Source organism: Nomascus leucogenys, chromosome 5 (genome assembly GCF_006542625.1).
Source record: "Nomascus leucogenys isolate Asia chromosome 5, Asia_NLE_v1, whole genome shotgun sequence".
Taxonomy (NCBI): domain Eukaryota; kingdom Metazoa; phylum Chordata; class Mammalia; order Primates; family Hylobatidae; genus Nomascus; species Nomascus leucogenys.
This window is the reverse complement of record NC_044385.1, coordinates 57,956,547-57,976,822: the sequence shown is the minus strand read 5'-3', so window position 1 is coordinate 57,976,822 and position 20,276 is coordinate 57,956,547. Positions and strand designations below refer to the sequence as shown.

Sequence of the window (20,276 nt, the reverse complement as noted above, 5' to 3'; positions counted from 1 at the left end):
GCCTGGGTGATGGAGTGAGACTCTGTCTCAAAAAAAAAAAAAAAAAAAAAAAAAGGCTGTCCTAGAAGGCCTAGAATGTTTTTAAGGGTATTTGTAGAAAATAGAATGAAGACCACTAGCATGTTGGTCAGGAAGTTTGCAAACGATATCTGTCTCTTGCATCACAGGACAAGTGGGATGTTTTTATCTGCTTTCCATGAGTGACAAATTTAGATCTCACAGAGGTGGCCCGTCATTTATGTATTCCTTTCATCCTCTCCATCTGTGAGTAGGCTTTCGGAATTGCACACTAATAGCATGTTCCTAGGTCTGTTGTTTATATGGAAGTTAAGATAGTTTTGTTTAAATAGAACTGTATTTTTTTCTATTACACTTAATTATGGGTGGAGATGTAACTAGTCTTGGAATCATGATTTTGGTAGTTAGTCACCATTTATTGAATGTCTGCTGTACAAATCTTAAATTAGACATTTGGAGAAGGGTGAGGAAAGGGAGGGATAGAAAAGGAATGAAAGATGTCATCTCTGTCCTCGTGAAGGTTAGAGAGAAAAACATATTCCCCCAGGATGGATATAACCAATTACATTGAATACTTTATGGAAAGAAGTGTACTGATTAAATAATTTGGGGCCAGTTCTTGAAACTTTTATGTCACCTGTCTGTTCTTTCATGATGCAGCTGATGGCGTTAGGGAAAGAATGGTAACTCAAGTCACATGGCATTTTGTAGGAAATCCCCTCTTTTATATTCAGATGTGGTTTTGAAATGTTTAAGGATTCCGAGAAAAGCTTCCATGGGAGGGGCTCCATAACACCTTCATCTCTAGAGGAAATACTGGCATAGAATTTCCAGAATTTTTTGCTGCAAAAGCAACCAAAGCTAGAAACGCTCATCCCTGAAAGTCCATGCATGTGGCTCATTGAACAATGAGATGCACGTAGTCACTCTGAAACCCATTCGCTCATGGATTGTTCTTTTCTCTGTTAGCACTCACCTTGCTTTTCAAACTACGTCCTACCTTAGACCCAACCCTTGTGAGGCTGCCTCTTGGTCAAACACTGCATTCTTTGAAATAAAAACTGAACTGCTCTCACCTTTCCTTAGTTGTTGTGTCTCTCTAAGGCACACTGTCTTGCAGCTTCCTTAGTTACAGCTCCTCGCCGTGTGTAAGTTTTTATAGTGAGGGAGCACTTACATCTACCTTAGAACTATTGAGTGATTGAGTTGAAATTTTCTTTCTTCGTGCCTCTAGATAAGCTAACCCACAGGTACCTATTGGGCTCGCCTGAATGCACCCCCATTCCTGCCACTATCCTTTCCCACTACTGCCCTCCCAACCCCAAATTCTACATCTGCCACTGTGCTCCAGGGGCCATTCCAAGCTGCCCAAATTATCTACTTTTAGAATTTAGGGCTACAATGAAATACACCAAAATCTAGGCCATGAGATTAAGTTTTGAGGGATCCGTACAGCTTGGGTCCGAGCACAGATGCTCCAGAAGGGAACAACTGTCCAGAAGGCCTGGACACATGGGTTGCGTCCTGCACAAATGTACTAAACGCAACTGAAGAAAGAACCCAGTGGACAGAAGGGATGTGGTCAGCCATGGAGGAATTTAATAAATAGGATGGGTTAATTAATTTTAGGTTTTAGACTCAAATATCAAGTGTTTGTATATCTATCTACTTAAGCTATGAGATTTTTAAAGGTACTGAAGTTTTTGACTGACTGCCATGAAAAAGAAGATGTTATATTTTATTTAAATAACTATTTTAATAAGAAAATCCTTTTCATAGGATAGTATCTTCAACAGGAAAATGAACACTTTTCCAAATGAAATCTTCTGATATATTGGAGCACTTTATTTTATAGTTAAATATTATGCATTTTAGGCTTGGTATTGATAAGTTGGTTTCTGTGTCATTACGAAAAACAACTTATGAAGTCTTGTATGTTGTATTTCAGTTAGTTTTTGCCCCTACCACCTTCTTATTTGAGACACTCAGATTAAAAGAATATTTTTAATGAAGTACCAACAAAATGTATACTTTCTGGGTTTCTGTTTAAAAGCAAAGAAGAAAAACCTACATATGCAAAACTTTAAGAAAGGGGATAAGATTCAGTGTTTCTTGTAATTGTTAACTGTCACTATGGAAATTTTGTATGTATCTTATGCTATGGAAATTCAAGCTTAGCTAGAAAACATTTTTACTAGAAAGAACTCGTGGTATTGTCTAGGCCAGTGCTGGTGACCTGAGTATGGTCCAGAGACAAGCAGCAGCGGCAGCAGCTGGGAGCTTGTTAGAAATGCACATTCACAGGCCCAGCCCAGACTTTCTGATCAGAGGCTGTACTTGACAATCCCTCTGGGTGATTCTGATGCTCACTTAAAGTTGGAAACTCATTGATCTAGGACAGTGGTTTTCAAACTTCCTTTTAGTCATAAGGACTGCTATATGTAATAAAGATGTTTTCAAATCCAGATAGTGAAAGAATTTTGTGAGTCTGGTTAATTAATAAGTGTTTTGGGTCTCTAGGGGGTTCCTGGGTAGAGTTCCTTGTAACCCCTCTGGCTCAAGTGAGCTCAGTGTACAAATCTACAATTGAGATCCAGCCCCTCTTTGATAACCGGGCAGGTAAGATCGGAGGAGGTAAAGAATCTGCTTAGGTTTGCGCAGATGATATTGCAAGATCAGAATCGGAAACTCTGAGAGCAGGGTTTATGTATATCAGATAAATTAGTGGATGATCATTAGTTCTATAAAAGCAGTTACCCAAGGTTTCACTAAAGTGTTATATTTGAAATAACTCGGAGAGCTAGTTTTTAAATTTCAGGGACATGTGTCCCACAAAATGAGATACTCCAGGAACTGATTTTTGTAAGTCTCAAAAGAAAAACTTATTTTTCATTTTAGAATCTATTATATTATCCAAAAAAGCAGATAGAATACTTCTCCAGTCAACTGAATGCTTCTGGTTTATATTTCTATTCATAATACACCAGAATAGGATTAAAGAAGTGCCCCAAGCACCTAGCTTGGCTCAGCTGTGGTCTGGAGTTTTTATTTTATGGGTTGAATTATTATATGTTGGGAATACTTATTAAGTGTGGCATGTGATTCCAGATCACAAGTTAAGATTAAGAAAGATCCCGCTTGTGCTTCCTGGCAACTTGGTATTCTAAAATACTGCATATGGCTAAAGCGGAGTGGTGCCTCCTCATTTCTGTAGAAATTAGCTGTTGGACATCTGTTTTGAACCCCTAGTGTGTGCTAGAGCTATGTTTTCTCAAGGCATTACAGCTGAGGACATAATAAATCCTTGATGAGAATTTCATGTTCCTAAAATACTGCCGTATGACTTGCTTTATATACCCTGGTCAGGTTTTCTCCTTATTTTTGCTTTTTGGGAAAGGCAGCTGTTGGATGTTCATAGATTGTACTTTAAGCCATTGGAATCCTGACTTGACTTACTTGAGATCCAAATCCCAGAGTGGCAAGCCCAGTGAGTCTATTTGACTTGCTCCTCATTTCCCATTGGTTGGCCTATTGCTAACCTCCCTAATAGAAAACCAACAACTTTAACCTCAAAGAAAACCCGGGTCTGTTTAGGTCCTTTCCTGTTCCACTCCTGAGATTTTCCAACCCCTGCAGTGTGAAATGGCCAAGCCTTCTGCCTATGGGCTTCCTTTCTCTCCAGACCACCTCGAATTTGCTGATGAATAGGCCAGCTTTCTTGATCACTTGGATGACATATAGACTTAAGGAGGAGTTGCAGCCTCAGGCCTGCTGAGTCCTGTTTAAGTTCCTGTTTTATGCTCTCTGGCGATACTTTCATGGATGCATAAGAGGAGTTGCAGATTAAGTGATAGCCTCCTTAGTGAGGTTCCACCTCAGTGAGTGAATGATTTTAATTAAAGAGTGATTAATGCAATCATAAGAATCCAGACTCTGGATCCACTATGTCCTCAGTGTCTCAGCAATTCCTTTGCACAGCCCTTAGACCAAAAGGAAAACTTAAGTTTCTAATTATTAAGTAGGTAAAGTCAAATAATTTAAGAAGTATTTATGACCCAACAACTTAGCAGACATTTGAAACAATAATGTCATTGAAAGACATACATTGAAAGAAATAATCCTTATTTCCTCCATCATTAAATAATCATTACTGTTGACAATGGCATGTGGTGATATGCCTGTTTGCCTGTTGAGTGCTGCATGACTTCTCGAACTTTAGGGTAAGCATAGCTGCTGCCTTGCTCATTTCCTATTCCACATTCATTTTCACAAGGCATTTGCTTTTTATCATCACTGCCATGAGAGCTCAGCTTCGCAAAGACATATCATGAAAAGGGATGCAGTGTGGTTTATTGTTGAAACTGTGAGCTACTTCCAGCTAGTATTTTGCACTGTTACCTGAGAGACATTGCTGCATTTCCCTCAAAAATTAAAAAAACTTCTGCTGCAGCATCCCCAGGGCACCTGCACACCCAGTTGGAAGACACAAGTCTGATGGCAGGCAGTTCTCAGAGGTGTCCAGTCTTGTTTTGTTTTTCCAACAGTTAAGATGTTTCACATAATCCTATGCTAGGTGGAGTATGAGATGCAATTGTTTTATACTTGCTAGTCAACACAGTGGTTTCACATTAACACATCACAACCATCCCATGAGGTGGCTGGTTCTCATTTTCCCAATCCCACTCATGAAAAGCAGGGGCTCATGGACTTCCTTTCCCTGCTTAAATGGTTAATGTGTGGTGCACAGGAAAAGGTCATACTCGGGCCTTTAACTGTGGCCCGCAGGTTGTTTTCTCCAACCATATTTGATCTGTGGTTCTGTGGAGTTTCAAAACAAAATGGGAAATCACTTTTGTGTAGCCAGTTACAGTTGTGGACTGCCTCTGCCAAAAAGATCAGCCCTTGGCTTTAAGGAGCAGTTGCACAAACTAGGAGGGAGTAGATACAGCTTAATATCCCTTCATGTTAAAATTGCTTATGTGGCGTTGACTGGAGGCTTCATTGATAAGCAGTGGTAAAGCTCAAGTAACTTTCTTTTAGGCCACATTAAAGTGAATCTGGCATCTGCTACCAGGGAGATGGTGATTCTGTTCTATTCTGCTCTCAATTGTCTGAAAGATTATACTTGGAGGTAACCAAGTATATATTTTATATATTTTTTAAGTTCTGAAGCATGCCTATTACATAATGGTTGAAGAACCTGAGAATATTTAGCAAGCAGCAACAGAGCTTTGGGAGGAAGGATGTGATAGCTGTTTTTATATTTCAGCCTTCCAAATATTTGCAAGAGAAGTTAGACTTTTCCTGTTTAGCCCCAAATGACAGAGTTAGTACTCTTAAGTATGCTCAGTAACAACAAAAAAGTAATAATAATTTGCAGTGGTTGCACCTACTCCAGGAAGCATCGAATTGCTGCCATTGCAAACCCTTGTGGAAATGCTAAAAGGGATATCAGATTGTGCAACCCAGCTCCTAAAGTCCTTTCATTATGTTTTTCTAACTTTCTAATTTTTATCTTTGTCACTGAGCAAAGGCTTTTTACATGGTTCTACATTCAGTTTGCTGTCTCACCAAATGCATTTCTTTCTCAAGTTGGTAGAATGAGATGCCAGGTAGCACTTCAGTTTTCTGTTTGGAACAGGTATCTTTGTGGGTAGAGACCATCTAGGAGCCGTTGAAGTTCCTACTGGGCAAATCTTTTTTTTTTTGAGGCGGAATCTGGCTCTGTTGCCAAGGCTGGAGTGCAGTGGCGCAATCTTGGCTCACTGCAAGCTCCGCCTCCAGGGTTCACACCATTCTCCCGCCTCAGCCTCCTGAGTAGCTGGGACTACAGGTGCCCGCCACCACACCCAGCTAATTTTTTTTGTATTTTTAGTAGAGACGGGTTTTCACCGTGTTAGCCAGGATGGTCTCAATCTCCTGACTTTGTGATCCACCCACCTCGGCCTCCCAAAGTGCTGGGATTACAGGTGTGAGCCACCACGCCTGGCCCTTACTGGGCAAATCTTTGAGTCTCCATTCTAGCTGATGCGTGAAGTCCATATGTGGGCGTGGCCAGTAGACCTCTGGGAAATCCAGAAAAATCTTTTACTTTGTGTTTATTCTGTGTATGTGGTGGGGGGGTGGGGGGTGCGGGCAAGTGCTGTTTAAGTGATCCGAGAGCTCACCTGTAAATTCCCCAAATCAAGCGTCAGCTTACCAATTCAGAATGTAGAGTCACTCAGTCCTGAGATGCTAGTCTTTGCTTGATGTTGCTGTGTTTTCTGGTCTACACTCTGAATAAGCACTTCATTTTCATGAATACCCCTCTGCTTTACACCCCGCAGATTTATACTGGCTCCTCTTCCCAGACAACTTGAGGACTTAGGAAAGCTTGGCCGCCATCTTGGATTCCTTGTGGAAAGAACCCTTCCTATGCAGGGGCTGAGCTTCTCTCCCCCTTTAGGGCTGTGCTTCTGCACGGCTCAGCAAGGGGAGACTTCCACTCCCTGACTCCCATCCTAGATCCTCTGCCTTGGCTGCCCTTCAAACACAGCTTGCTTTTCTGGGGTGGATGTAGAGAAGTCTTTTTTCTTTCCTCTTACCCCAGCCTTCTTTCTGCACTTTCTCATGCCCTGCCAATTTCCTTTCCCTTCTGTAAAAGCAGATTTTACAGAAAATTCCTTGCCAGCCCTAGGTTGTATATGATGTACCATAAAGCAAAAGGAGGTCTGTGCTCGTTTTCTGATTTATTGGAAAGACATTTCCGAAGACCCCTGTAGCTAGACTGACTTCCTTTATCATTCAGCAGGGCACACGTACCCCCGAGGAGTTTGTACAGATGCCTCCCACTGAGCAGAGTGATTACAAATAGGCTGTGTTTTAAGTTAGTTTTCTATTGTATATTTCATCTGAGAAGTTGGCAAATACTTGAAAGCCACAAGCTACTGTTTTCTGAAAGCTTCTTTGCACATGAGCATAAAATGTATGTATTGAATTTGGAGATCGTCCAGTAACTGTCCTTTTAATGCAGCGGAATGTAGATTACAGCTGTTTCCTCTGGAAAGACGTGCATAGTTCTGATTTCCCTCTCTTTTTCTCACAGAGTGTCTCCTCTGCAGAAGTCTGAGATAGTAGATGTGGTGAAGAAGCGGGTGAAGGCCATCACCCTCGCCATCGGAGACGGCGCCAACGATGTCGGGATGATCCAGACAGCCCACGTGGGTGTGGGAATCAGTGGGAATGAAGGCATGCAGGCCACCAACAACTCGGATTACGCCATCGCACAGGTCAGCAGCTTGGGTGTCCAGCTGCCCCATCCTGTTGAGAGATGATAGCTGGGCATGAGGACCTGGCGTTTAACCTTCAGTGCAGCCCCAAACCTCTGCCACCCCTCTTGAGGTTGCTGTCTAGATGAAACCCAGGGGATATTTGGATTTCTCTGTAGTTGTGATCTTGTGCAGTTTGGAGGCCCTGTCGTGCTGGTTGGATTTCTTTGGCCAGCTATGGGGTTGGCCAAACTGCTCTGTGATCCAGGCAAGTTGCTGCTCCTGGCAGATAGGTCTCTGATCTTGTACTAACCTCTCACCCTCAGCTTCTGCATCTGCTGCATTGCTTTTCCTGCTGCATCGCCTGCTGAAGCACAGCTGTGCTCATGACAGCCTTTCTCTGTAATCCCGTTCCGGTCTCACTCCTCCCAAAGGTGCTGGGACACCCCCTGGCTAGGCGCTTAACTTCAGGGAGAAGCAGTGATTTATAGCTGTCGCCTTCTCTGTAGTTATGACAGGGGTGCTGCCCAGGACCACCCCTGTGAGGTGAATTGCTGAGAGCATGAGCTGGGTTTGGGCCATAATGACCGCATGGTCAGTAGCAAACAGCCTCCTGCAGTTAGGCCAAGTTCAGTCCATTCCTCTCTGATCCAAGCCTCGCATGCCAGGGCTTCTGATGTGCTGTACTGCACTGGTGGCCTGAGGATGAAAGAAGGGTCCACTCCGTAATGACAGCCCAAAGGTAAAGGAACATAGCCAATTTCCTAACCCGTAGGGTGCATATCTGAGACCACCTTTGCAAAATTATGACTGAGACAGTGGAAGAGATCTAATTTAACCGACTCCATCTTGCTTCTAACCTCCGAGCTGTCCTTGTTCATTCCTGGACGTAAGCTGAACTAACTTTGAGAGAAACTCAGTTTATAGTTTATAGTTTAAATAAAGACAGTAACAGCCCTTTCCCAAAGCAGACCTCCTTGCCTGGGGACTAGACTAACATTAGCCACAAGATTTGAAATATGGCTTAGGAGTCATGGAGCTGGAGGCTACAAGATTCTGACCCTCTTAAACTGCTCCTAAGATCAGTGCTTGAGATATTTTGCAGACCCTGCACTTGATGAATCAACTGGCACCACTCAGATCAATAAACTGGCTCATCTAATCTTGTGGCTCCCACCACCCAGGAACTGACTGAGCTAAAGAAGACAGCTTTGACTCCCTATGATTTCTTCTCTGACTAATCAACATTCCTGGCTCACTGGCTACCCCCACCCACCAGGTTATCCTTAAAAACTCTGCTCCCCGAATGCTTGGGGAGACTGATTTGAGTAATAATAAAACTCCAGTCTCCCTCACAGCCGGCTCTGCATGAATTACTCTTTCTCTATTGCAGTTCTTCTGTCTTGATGAATTGGCTCTGCCTAGGCAGCAGGCAAGGTGAACCCCTTGGGCGGTTACATATCTAGATGATTTGGCCTGCTGGATCATCCAGAAAACCTAGACATCACAGTGAATGCAGGGCATGTCCCTCTGTCTCCAGATTGCGATACATCATGAATAGATGCCTGCTCATTGGCCGGGTAGCAGGAATTCCCTTGTGTTTCTACGGTGTTGAGGTGTTTGAAGGTATTCACCTTAATCACACGAACACAAGGAAAAATGCCTATACACCCCTTCAAGCCGAAATCAGGGGCTGCATATAAAATGTGAACAAGCTTCCTATAGCCCCCGGGCTTCAGGCCAGTCCTTTGCAGTTCTGGGGCTCCACCTCCCCAAAGCGGGGGCTCTGTGTTAGATCACCTCTCAGGTTTCTTCTCAGCTCACAGTTCTGCAGATGCAGGGAGGAATTACAAAATCCTCCTGGCTCTGAAAAGTGCATGCAATCAATCTTCTTCCTTTGCTGATTTCAGATAAATCCCCAAGATAATTTCTGAAGTAGGTAAGAGAAGGAATCTTGACTTTATAGGTGGGAAAACTGGGGTTCCTTCGTATCAGGTGACTTACATCAGGTCCAAGCAAGCAAGCATCTTGGGGTCAGAAAACAACGGACCTGAGTGTGAACTTGGGGGCCGGCCCCACACACACCTGCCTGTTTACTTTCCTGAGTCAAATGCTTTGAGGCCTGTGGGACTTGCACTTCCTGTAGTCTGTCAGCAACTATAGATGTTATACACCCCGGCATTATTAAATACTTGAGTTATAACATCATATGGCTGGAAGGGATCTTAAGAGGTTTCCTAGGAGTTCCAGGCAAATATTTGTCTGTCTTTTTCTTTAAAATGTCTAGGGAAGGGAGATCCCATGGCCTGCTTTATTGAAACTACATACGAATAGGATGTGTTATCCAGAGCAATTGCTGTCTTCAAATTAAAAGTGTCAAAGAAGGGTGGAGCAGGGAGCAAGGCTTTAAAACGCCATTGGGGGTTTTCTTGCCCCTCCAGCATCATAGTCACCTCTGCCAAAGGAACTGACGCAGCCCACATGTGTCTGTGCACCCTCATTTCTCCTGTCCGTGGTCCTATTGCTGATTCCAGGTTCCTGCTAACCTCACACCCTTTCCACCAACCAACATGCTGCCTCTACCTTAATCACCATGCCAGAAAAGCCACAGCTTGATGAGTTTCTTTGCCACTCTTGAAATCATAAAAATCTCTGGTTGTTTATCACCTTGGGCTTTATCTGTTCATTTTAATGTGGATGCATTTTTTTTTATTACGCTTCGGAGGAAGTACCCTCAGGGTTGTTATACTCAGAAAGAAAAAAATTTTAACTCAAAGACTTACCTTGGGAAAGTTATGACGCGGGCAAAGCTCTGGTTCTATTTCTCCCCTGCCTGCCTCGTGCTTTTATGCACATGGGCAGCCTGAGACCGAGCGCCGTCCTTTTTCGGCTGCCTTGTCCTGAGCAACCTCGCTGCCATCGCTGCGTCATGGTGCTCCCCTAGCCCTCGGCTTTCCATTCTCCTCGGGAGAATCATTCCTGCCCCCTGCTCTCCTAATGTTTTCAGAACGATCTCATGAAGACAGCATTTTGATTTAGAATATACATTTTTTTTCCTGAAAACAAATCACTGTAGCGCTCAAGTTGAGGCATTCAGGATGACTCAAGCAGATGTTTGCTCTGCCCATTGAAGTTTAACATCAGGGGGTCCCGGTCAAATACAAACTTCCTTTTTATTTGTTTAGCTAGTTATTTTATGATTTCCCATTCCCCTTTGGAATCCTTAATGAGCCTTTATGGGGAGTTTTATTTTTCCATGTGCACCTACTTCTGCTGCTTCGAAGCGACGATTTAGATTCCAAGTGCATGGTGAGCCCCGCGCCTTCCCCTCACCTCCTGGAAGGACACGCTGAGCTGTGACTCCGCCTAGGATGGAGTCCTTTCTTTAGTGCTAATGGAGATTATTATGCAGTTTCTTCCTGAAAATTTTTTGTTTAAGTCTTGTATTTTCAGTCTGGTCATTTCTTTCCTATTGAGAGTTACATTTCATTAATTAATTAATTAATTAATTTATTTTTTCAGAGTTTCACTCTTGTTGCCCAGGCTGGAGTGCAGTGGCTGGATCTCGGCTCACTTCAGCCTCCGCCTCCTGGGTTCAAGTGATTCTCCTGCCTCAGCCTCCCGAGTAGCTGGGATTATAGGCACCCACCACCACGTCTGACTACTTTTTGGATTTTTAGCAGAGACGGCGTTTCACCACGTTGGCCAGACTGGTCTTGAACTCCTGGCCTCAGGTGATCTGCCCGCCTTGGCCTCCCAAAGTGCTGGGATTACAGATGTGAGCCACTGCGCCCAGCAGAGAGTTACATTTAATTTCAAAAGTCATCTGAAATTAATAAGAAGTGTATAACTGCAAAAGAATTCTAATGTTCTGGGGCATTCTCAATACATCCTGCTTGTCTCTCCTAGTAGTGTAATAGGGTTCAAGCTTGTGGACTTCCTGACACTCTGACTTAGAACAGGAGGCATTAAGGCTTTCATGCAAGGGAATCAAGAGGGAACTCAAATCCAGGGTAAGGCATATCAAATGTGTAGAAACATGGTGTAAACAGGATTGCCCCTAACGGTGCATTTGTGCCAGAGCAGGACACCATGCACCAGACCCGAGAAACTCGTTTCCCTCCCTCCAGTGCAAGGTTTACACTTTTTGGGACCTTTATGAAATGGCACACAGAAGGCAAAGCCAGGCTAAGGGGTGGCTGAGGAGATACGATCCGAGTGGTGTCCAGAGACCACCTCCCACAATGAGAATTCCTGGATGTTACTGGAATATCTGTGGCTCCAACTGAAACCACAGGAGCCATCACATCACTCCCAGCTTGGGACCCACCAGCAGCCCCTGACTGCATAGCACTCTGGCCAGAGGGGCTCTGTACTGGTTGGAGGCAAAAAAGGAGAAGACAAAATGGGTCGAGAAGTGGAGGCAAAGTGTGTGCGTGTCTTAGTATATCTATGTGTACATGTGTATTTGTATGAGTATCTATGTATGTGTGTCTGTGTGTCTCTGTGTATCTCTGTCCTGTGTGCCACTATCTCTGTGTCTAGATGTGTGTGTCTGCCTGTATGTGTCTGTTTATCTGTGCCTGTTATGTGTCTCTGTGTATCTATGTATGTACATCCGTGTGTGTCTATATGTGCGTGTAACTTTTTAACCTACGCAGTTTTAGTGGAAGTAGTGTATGTGCACCCGTGTGTACCTTTCTTTTAAACAAGACTCTATTGTGTGAGTGTCCCTGTCCCTTGCTCTTTTTGTCACTGAAAAAATCTGTGTTCACTTAGAGATGTCTGACTTCCGCTGTACTTTTCTCTCAGTTTAGTAATTCACCTTTGTTAAATAATTAATCCCTATTGCAGCACTATTCACAATAGCAAAGACATGGAATCAACCCAAATGTCCATCAGTGCTAGACTGGATAAAGAAAATGCAATACACATACACCATGGAATACTATGCAGCCATAAAAAGGAATGAGATCATGTCCTTTGCAGAGACTTGGATGGAGCTGGAAACCACTATCCTCAGCAAACTAACACAGGAACAGAAAACCAAACACCACATGTCCTCACTTATAAGTGGGAGCTGAACAACGAGAACACATGGACACAGGGAGGGGAACACCACACACTGGGGCCTGTTGGGGAGGCAGGAGGAGGGAGGGCATCAGAATAAATACTAATGCATCCAGACCTTGAAACCTAGGTGACGGGTTGATAACTGCAGCAAACCATCATGGCACATGTTTACCTATATAATAAACCTACACATCCTGCACATGTATCCTCGAACTTAAAATTAAATTACAAAACAGCATTTATTTAAATAGAATTTCATAAGAATAACAATTAGAAGTCCAGCAGTATGTTTAGGGAAAATAATAATAATGTAGATTTAAGAAGGATTTTAGTTGTTCTCACTGGGCCTGAAAGCTCTGTCTTCGGAGAATGGTTTTCTGAGATTCCTGCAGAATCTGGTTTCCTCTACCTACATTATCTGACTTCTGTTCATAAGGACATTCTGTTTGTGACTTTTATTCCTCAATGATGGGCTCTTCTGAACTTTGTAATTTTCCTTTTGCAGTTTTCCTACTTAGAGAAGCTTCTGTTGGTTCATGGAGCCTGGAGCTACAACCGGGTGACCAAGTGCATCTTGTACTGCTTCTATAAGAATGTGGTCCTGTATATTATTGAGGTAAGAAGGGGTATTTTTTTTTTTCCTTGAAGAGAAAGTTCTTTTCAGAGGATATCTTGAGGTATTTAAAGTCATTTCAAGGCAAGATTTTGTCCATGTAAAATTAAAAGATGCTGCTGTGACTTTCTACAGCCTGGGTCACATGTAAGCTCCTGTGAAGCTGGGCTCGCCATTCTGGTCTAGATCCTCATGCTGGATGACCAAAGCGGGCACCTGCAGCCTTTCTTCCTTACCCAGACATGCCTTCCTCCATAGCTCTCCTCCTGTGTTCCTCTTTGCCATGCCTCTTCCTCTGTGTCCTTGGCTGGGGTAGAATCTTGCTGATACTCACACCCCCTCCAGAGGGGTCAGATCCTAGCAGCAGAGGCCTACACCTTGCCAGGTGAACACTCAGGTATTGCTGGAATGAATGGGGGGGCCTAATTTCTGCCTTACTTCTCACAGACTGCAAGTTTCCTAGCATCCATTCACTGCTTCTGGGATACTTGGACACTGGTACTTACGTGGGAAGGGTGTGGGAGTGAGGGGATAGTGGGGAGTAAAACAGCAAGCTCATTGACAATATTGCAGTGCGTTCATATTCTGTTGTCAGAGAATTTTCCAAGATGCCGATTCAGTTACCAGTAAAACAAACATGCTTGCTAGAGGGGTGGGCCCAGGAAGAAGTGGAAAAGTCACATTATATTTGCTATTAGTGGGATTACAGCCATGCTATGAAGGGGGTGGCTTTTGAGACCATCATGACTAATCGTTTCCAAATATGTTTGTCTATGGAGGAAGATAATGTTAATTATGGTGCTTTAATGCTTCATTCTACTATGGGTTATTTTATGTCTGATTTCTTGACTTTTAGGAAAAATAATAACCAAGGAGGAAATCAACTTTTTCTGATGTAAGCTCTGACAATACTCGGTGCAAATAACTATTAATAACAATTTCCTTGCTAAGGTAGCTGTAACTAACTACTTCCTTACCGGGTTGTCTAATCTTTCCTACTCAATCATTCAGGTCAAACATATACGTTTATGTCACACATCTGGTAACTAAACTACCAAAGAGTGATTTCCCCAAGTTGTGCAGGTTGTTCACAGCCCAAGACAACTGGGCCAAAAGAGTAAGTGAAGCAGAAACATAACCTGTGCTGCTTCATTCATCTTTTCAGCTGCCCAGAGCCCAACTGGAAACAGCAATGCGTTTTTCTAAGTTGCACAAGGGCCAGCCTATTCGCCAAGATGTGTGCATTTGCAGAGAGGATGCCTCTTCTAGTTCACACAAAAGCCCCTTTTGGGCTGGGGAGCAGCCTTGATTCTTAAAGAATGTTCCAAGCAATCAAAAGGGATCTGGTTGAAGTCCTGAAACTGACCCGTTCTTCCTAATTTGAATCTTTTGTGGGAGGTGCCCTGTCTGCTTAAGTGTATTTCCCTAGGAAGAAAATATACAGCAGAGGCTCGAGAGATTTGGTGATATAATTGACGTTTTATTCAGTATAGTGAGGTTAAAATCAATAATTTAAAAAATTATTCATAATTTGTCTGCTGGTCTTGTGCTGTAATATTCAACTCAGTTCACTCTGGGTGAGAACTTGTAGATGTTGGTGTAAGAGCTTTAGTGGTTTCTCTCTTCTCTTATTTTTACAATTCCCTTTTGGCACTTAAAGGTGTTTGTCCCCCTCCTACTCCTACATATTTTTGTGTCTGTGGTAGGAGTCACTCCTCAACATCACTCAGGGTCATGGACGATAGTGTAAAGAGGTATTGTAGGGTCATGGACCATCGTGTAAAGGGGTATTAGAATCTCCGTTTCTTTGTGCTATCCCAGGCTTCCCAGCATTTTGTGCTCCTATAGCTGCTGGCTTTCACAGTTTCTTAATAATCTGGTTTTCTTCACAATCAGCAAATTACAGATAGTCTAGACTTCTTATCAAGACATTCTGCATGGAGCTCCCAACTCTTTCACTTTTCAGATCGTCCCCTAGGGCCCCTTCTTAGTCATTTACACCTACTATCTTGCTGGTGGGTTTTTTTTTTTTTTTTTGACTTCAAGTGGGCTGAGTCTGAGAAGAGTGCAATTTTAGTCTGCCTGAAAAATTCTGTTTGGAAGGAAGCCCTGAAAGTGCCACATGCGTGCCTCAAATTAATATATTTCAATTGTAGCTGAGCAGCAGTTGTTAAATGGTCTTTTGTAAACAGCCTTTTAAACATTCTTTATAAAGTTAAAGAAAATGTTAAAGTCTCCACCACTCCATGCCCAATTTTCTATTTAGTATTTCTCGGGGATATTAATTTGAAAACCAAGAAAGCAACATCCTTGACTGAGCCCGTATGGTTAGAGCACTGACTCAGCAGGCGGAGCCTACCTACCACTGCCAAATTACTTCTTTGGCATCAACATGCACTTCAAATATAGTTTTAAAAATTGGAAAGTACTACTAACTTACATGCCATTTTAGTGTGTTGTGAACTGTAAGATCAAAGATTATTGTAAGTTGATTTGCTTATTTGCAAAGAATACTTTTTTGTTCTAAAGGTAACCCTTATAATTAATTACTTAAGTGAGAATAAATTAAACACATTACTTATTTATCTTAAATGGTTTTCTTGTAACTCAAGGAGATTCTTTACAATAGCCAATATGTTGTCATCTCAGATGCCCTCTAAGACACATAACTACTAATCACTTAAAAATATAGTCTAAAGGCAATTTGGCAAATTAAAAAAAAGCATACACATGTGTCCATGCACACACACATTTTATGGCCTTAGCCATTATTATGAGGATTGTTATAGGACTTGAATTGCCAATAAATATTGTAGGGAAGAACTGTAAGCCTGTGATGTAATGCAGTCTACTCACTTGGCATACTAACCTATAAAAGTAGATTTTTCTGTATAAGGAACACATGGATGTATTCACGTTGCTATATGGAACACAAACTGAAAGTTCCCTCTACTCTCACCCCCCAAACCTCCTTCCATATTATCTGTCCTGACCTTTTTCTCTGTAGGTATGGAGATATTTATGTATACAAACAAATCAAGGATTTTAGATAAATGTCATCATGCTGTGCAGAGCCTTCTGCAACTCATTTCACCTGACAGTGTATTCTGGAGACCATTCTCAGTTACTATGTATAGACCCAGGGCATGCCATTTCGCAGGGGTGTTTCCTGCAATCTAGTCAGCCATTCCTTGCACTGATAAACATTCCACTGCTCTCCACTTTCAACCCCCGAAAGCCTTGTGGAATAACAGCTTTCTTACTAGCCCATAAATATTCCACCCAAATGATATTGATCTAATTAGACCATTTTTACCACAGTGCCCTGAACTTAACATATGCTTATGTATTTTTATTTGTACAACAAGATATTTGTTGCTGACAAATCTTATTTAATGCTTGTTGAGTGTGCCACATAAAATTCAAGCCAAAATAACTATTGGTTCGACTGATTTAAAAAATAGGAAGAAAATTATGCAATACATGGTTTCATGTTAGCCCTATTAATAGGTAAAACTGAAAATACTACAACCTGTGCTTCCATCCTCCCTGCAGCTGCCTTAATTTAGTACTGTTTTCCTGGTTGATTACAAAAACCGCTAGTTTCACTTCCTTGACCATCTCCACTGTAGCTAGGATACGATTTCTGAAACATACATCTGATCAATTCCAGCGTCTGGCACAATGTCTGAAATGGAGGTGCTTGAAAATGCTGGCAATGAAGGAGTGATGAATGCTGCTGCTTCCTGCAGCCCCTCCCAGGATCCCTGTGCCTTCTGATGAAATGCCCATCTCAGTCCCGTCACCAGGACTGGGTTCCAAATGTCACCAGCCTCCTCTGCCACTGTATCCTCCTTACTTTATTTGTAATCAGTGTTACTGAAGTATGACTGATGTACAGCAAGATACACACTTTTTAAGTGTTCCGTTCTATGAATTAAAACTGGGTTTTTATCATTAGAAACACTGAGGATTTTGTCTGTCTCCCATAGACAGTGACAAGAATGTCTCAGAGAGCTCTGGAGACAGACAGATGGTGGTGATGGTTGCACAAGGCTGGGCACTGGAACTGCAGTGCAAGTGTGAACATGGGACCATACACTTAAAAATGGCCACAGTGGCAGACTGTGTTATCTATATTTTACAACCATTTTCAGATGCTAAAAAAAAAAAAAAGAGAGAAAAATGTCACAAACACTTGGCTGCTTTCATCACCTTGAGAGAGACAAAAATTTGTATGTATAAGGACAGATTGTATGCTTTGGCGAGCTTATTGAAGGTTTGAAAAACAAATTTTACACGTAGTTTTGTTTTGCATTAAACTAATTAAATGCTATGTTTCATGGTCGTGACCAGATGGACCATATTTCTCAGAAGGTAAAATCCTGTTGTTGTCTAGAGTGCTCAGAGCTTCAGAGCCTTGCAGGGCAGCCAGCTGGGAGTGGAGTTGGGGTGGGCGGGGCAGGGGGGCGGTGTGTATTCCCTCTGTGTCTGCACTGGGGGTGGGAATGGGATGAAATTAGCAAAAGCAAGGAGATAGAGCCGGGTAAAGCTGTGTGAGTGACCAGGGAAGGGCATCTGCATGGCTCAGTCGGACTAGTATTGCCATTAGAAGCTGGGATTCCTTTTTTTTCTTCTCCTTTTGCACCTGTCAAATTACATAGTAAATGAGATTTAGGAAAATTTGTCTATCAATATGTAGGGCAGATGGCAAGCAGAGAACTTACGTGTAAGTTTGTAGTTTGTAGTTTTAAGCCTGGGGCATAAATCATGCCATTATGTAACTATCTCTCCATGTAATTTATAAGCAGAAAGGAAAGACTGATTTTTAAAACTCTTTGATTTTGACAATGGGAGGAATTTGCCTTAAATGTAAAGATTGGGGTAAAGAGGTTAGGAAAGGATTCCTATAAATTTTTGAAGTCTTGATTGACCTCTGTGTGGTATCTCCTAAGAAGAGGGATTGAGTAAATTCTTTAAAGCTCCTACACTATTTAACAAACTATGAGTTAGTTACTCGGAGTTTTCTTAATAGAGTACAGTTTCAAAGCACAGCAGCATCAGCATTTTAAGCATGTATTAGGTGGCATATGCATTAGTTTGTGGACTTTCTGAACCCCTGGGAAAAGGTTATTCGGAATAGATAACATTTTTAGTGGCCATAAAATTCAAATAGAAAAATAATAGGGACATTATTTGAACTTAACCTATATTTCAAAAAATTATCCTAGGGATCTCTTATAAACTTTGGTATAACATAAGGAAGATATGCCAAATTATTTTTGAAATAGGATGAGTCTGAAATCATAATGGTGATTAGTTGGTGGTTCCTAATACAAAGAATAACCATAACATATGTATATTGATGTGAAAAAGTGGATATTATATACAGCTTGGAGTCTACTTATTTTTGGCAACACATATAAGAAATTTTAGTGTTTTCTTGGGGGTGATTAAACTGATAGGGGATAAAGGCCAGGAAATGAGATGCATATTTAGCATGAAGGTCTGGAAATACTATCACTGAAATAGAAATAGATTCTAAGACCACAGCAATTTGGGGACCAAATGAAACTGAACCGCAGAATTTAGTTGACAGCTATTTAAAAATTTGCCAATAACTGACAAGCCTAAACCAAGCAAACAAACCTTTATTATACTGCAGCAGAGGTTCCCAACCTTTCTGGCACCAGACACTGGTTTCAGGGAAGACAATTTTTCCACAGAGGGGATGGCTTTGGGATGATTCAAGCACAGTACATTTATCATTAGATCCTCAAGGAGCATGCAAACTAGATCCCTTGCATGCACGGTTTGCAATAGGGTTCATGCTCCTATGAGAATGTAATGCTGCCACTGATCTGACAGGAGGCGGAGCTTAGGCAGTAATGCCCGCTAGCCCTCCGCTCACCTCCTGCTATGTGGCCGGGTTTGCAACAGCCATCGACCAGCACTAGTCCAGTCCGTGGCCCAGGGGCTGGGGACCCCTGTACTACAGGATATGAGAAAAGGCTTTACTGGCATTTTGTTTTCTGTGTCTTCTAATTCTCACACCTGTACTCCCAGCGCTTTGGGAGGCCGAGGTGGGCGGATCACGAGGTCAGGAGATGGAGACCATCCTGGCTAGCATGGTGAAACCCCGTCTCTACTAAAAAAGTACAAAAAATTAGCCGGGCGTGGTGGCGGGCGCCTGTAGTCCCAGCTACTCGGGAGGCTGAGGCAGGAGAATGACGTAAACCTGGGAGGCAGAGCTTGCAGTGAGCCAAAGCCGAGATCGTGCCACTGCACTCCAGCCTGGGCGACAGAGTGAGACTCAGTCTCAAAAAAAAAAAAAAAAAAAGAAAGTGAAATGAATTATGGTTCATGTATAAATTGCCATTCTAATCCAAAATGTTTTCAGTAGATGAATACTTTGATTTTTCAAAATTGTTTTGCAAACATATATTTCCTTTTGCTGTTTTACAGCTTTTTTTTTTTCTGTTGGACCTGTGAGAGATTTTGTTTATCATGAATTTTTTATTATTGTTTGAAAATAATCATTATTTTTCAAACTTTTTTTTGTTTGTTTTTTGAGATGGAGTCTCACTCTGTCACCCAGGCTGGAATGCAGTAGTGCAGTGTTGGCTCACTGCAACCTCTGCCTTCTGGGTTCAAGCGATTCTTCTACCTCAGTCTCCCGAGTAACTGGGATTACAGGAGTGCACCACCACACTCAGCTAATATTTTTGTGTTTTTAGTAGAGACAAGATTTCACCGTGTTGGACAGGCTGGTCTGAAACTCCTGACCTCAAATGATCCACCAGCCTTGGCCTCCTGAGCTGTTGAGATTACAGGCGTGACCCCTTTGCCCGACCTTCAAACATTGTTAGAAAAAAATCATATCTAAATTGCCCTTCTTTCCATTATTATGTGATTAGCTTCTTGTTTGGGGAACCTTAAATAAATATGTTAATGCACGGGGATGCTATGTACTTGGTCAACCCTATTACAAATTGGTATCTATGTCCTGCTAGTAACCCATGCTTCATTATAAATGATGAAAGAAGTCACTGGCTTTGGGCTGGATTTCATTTTAAATGTTAGAATCAACAGAGAGTAGGTGTTTTAAACCATGATCAAAACTTCATCCAGTGACTTTTCCTCTCTTGGATATAATGTATGACTTCACTATACCTCAAAACAATGTGTTTCATTCGGGGGACACAAGAAATTTCATTACAAGGTAATAGATAAAATTCTAATAGCCAAGCTTTCCTCTTCTGTCCTGTGCATCTGCCTTGGCGGAGGTAGCCTTATATTTCCTGTTACAGCTTTTATTTGAAGGA

At 42.2% G+C, this 20,276-nt stretch overlaps 1 protein-coding gene across 2 annotated transcripts in view; it reads left to right on the top strand.

Moving 5' to 3' along the window:
- The window catches only part of ATP8A2 (ATPase phospholipid transporting 8A2), a 693,068-nt gene that overhangs the window by 423,281 nt on the left and 249,511 nt on the right, over window positions 1-20,276 (top strand). For both annotated transcript variants that reach the window (XM_030813212.1, XM_030813213.1), the window contains exons 26-27: window positions 7,103-7,286; window positions 12,844-12,954. In XM_030813212.1, coding sequence (XP_030669072.1) covers window positions 7,103-7,286; window positions 12,844-12,954 — 295 coding nt within the window. The remainder of the gene's footprint in view (window positions 1-7,102; window positions 7,287-12,843; window positions 12,955-20,276) is intronic.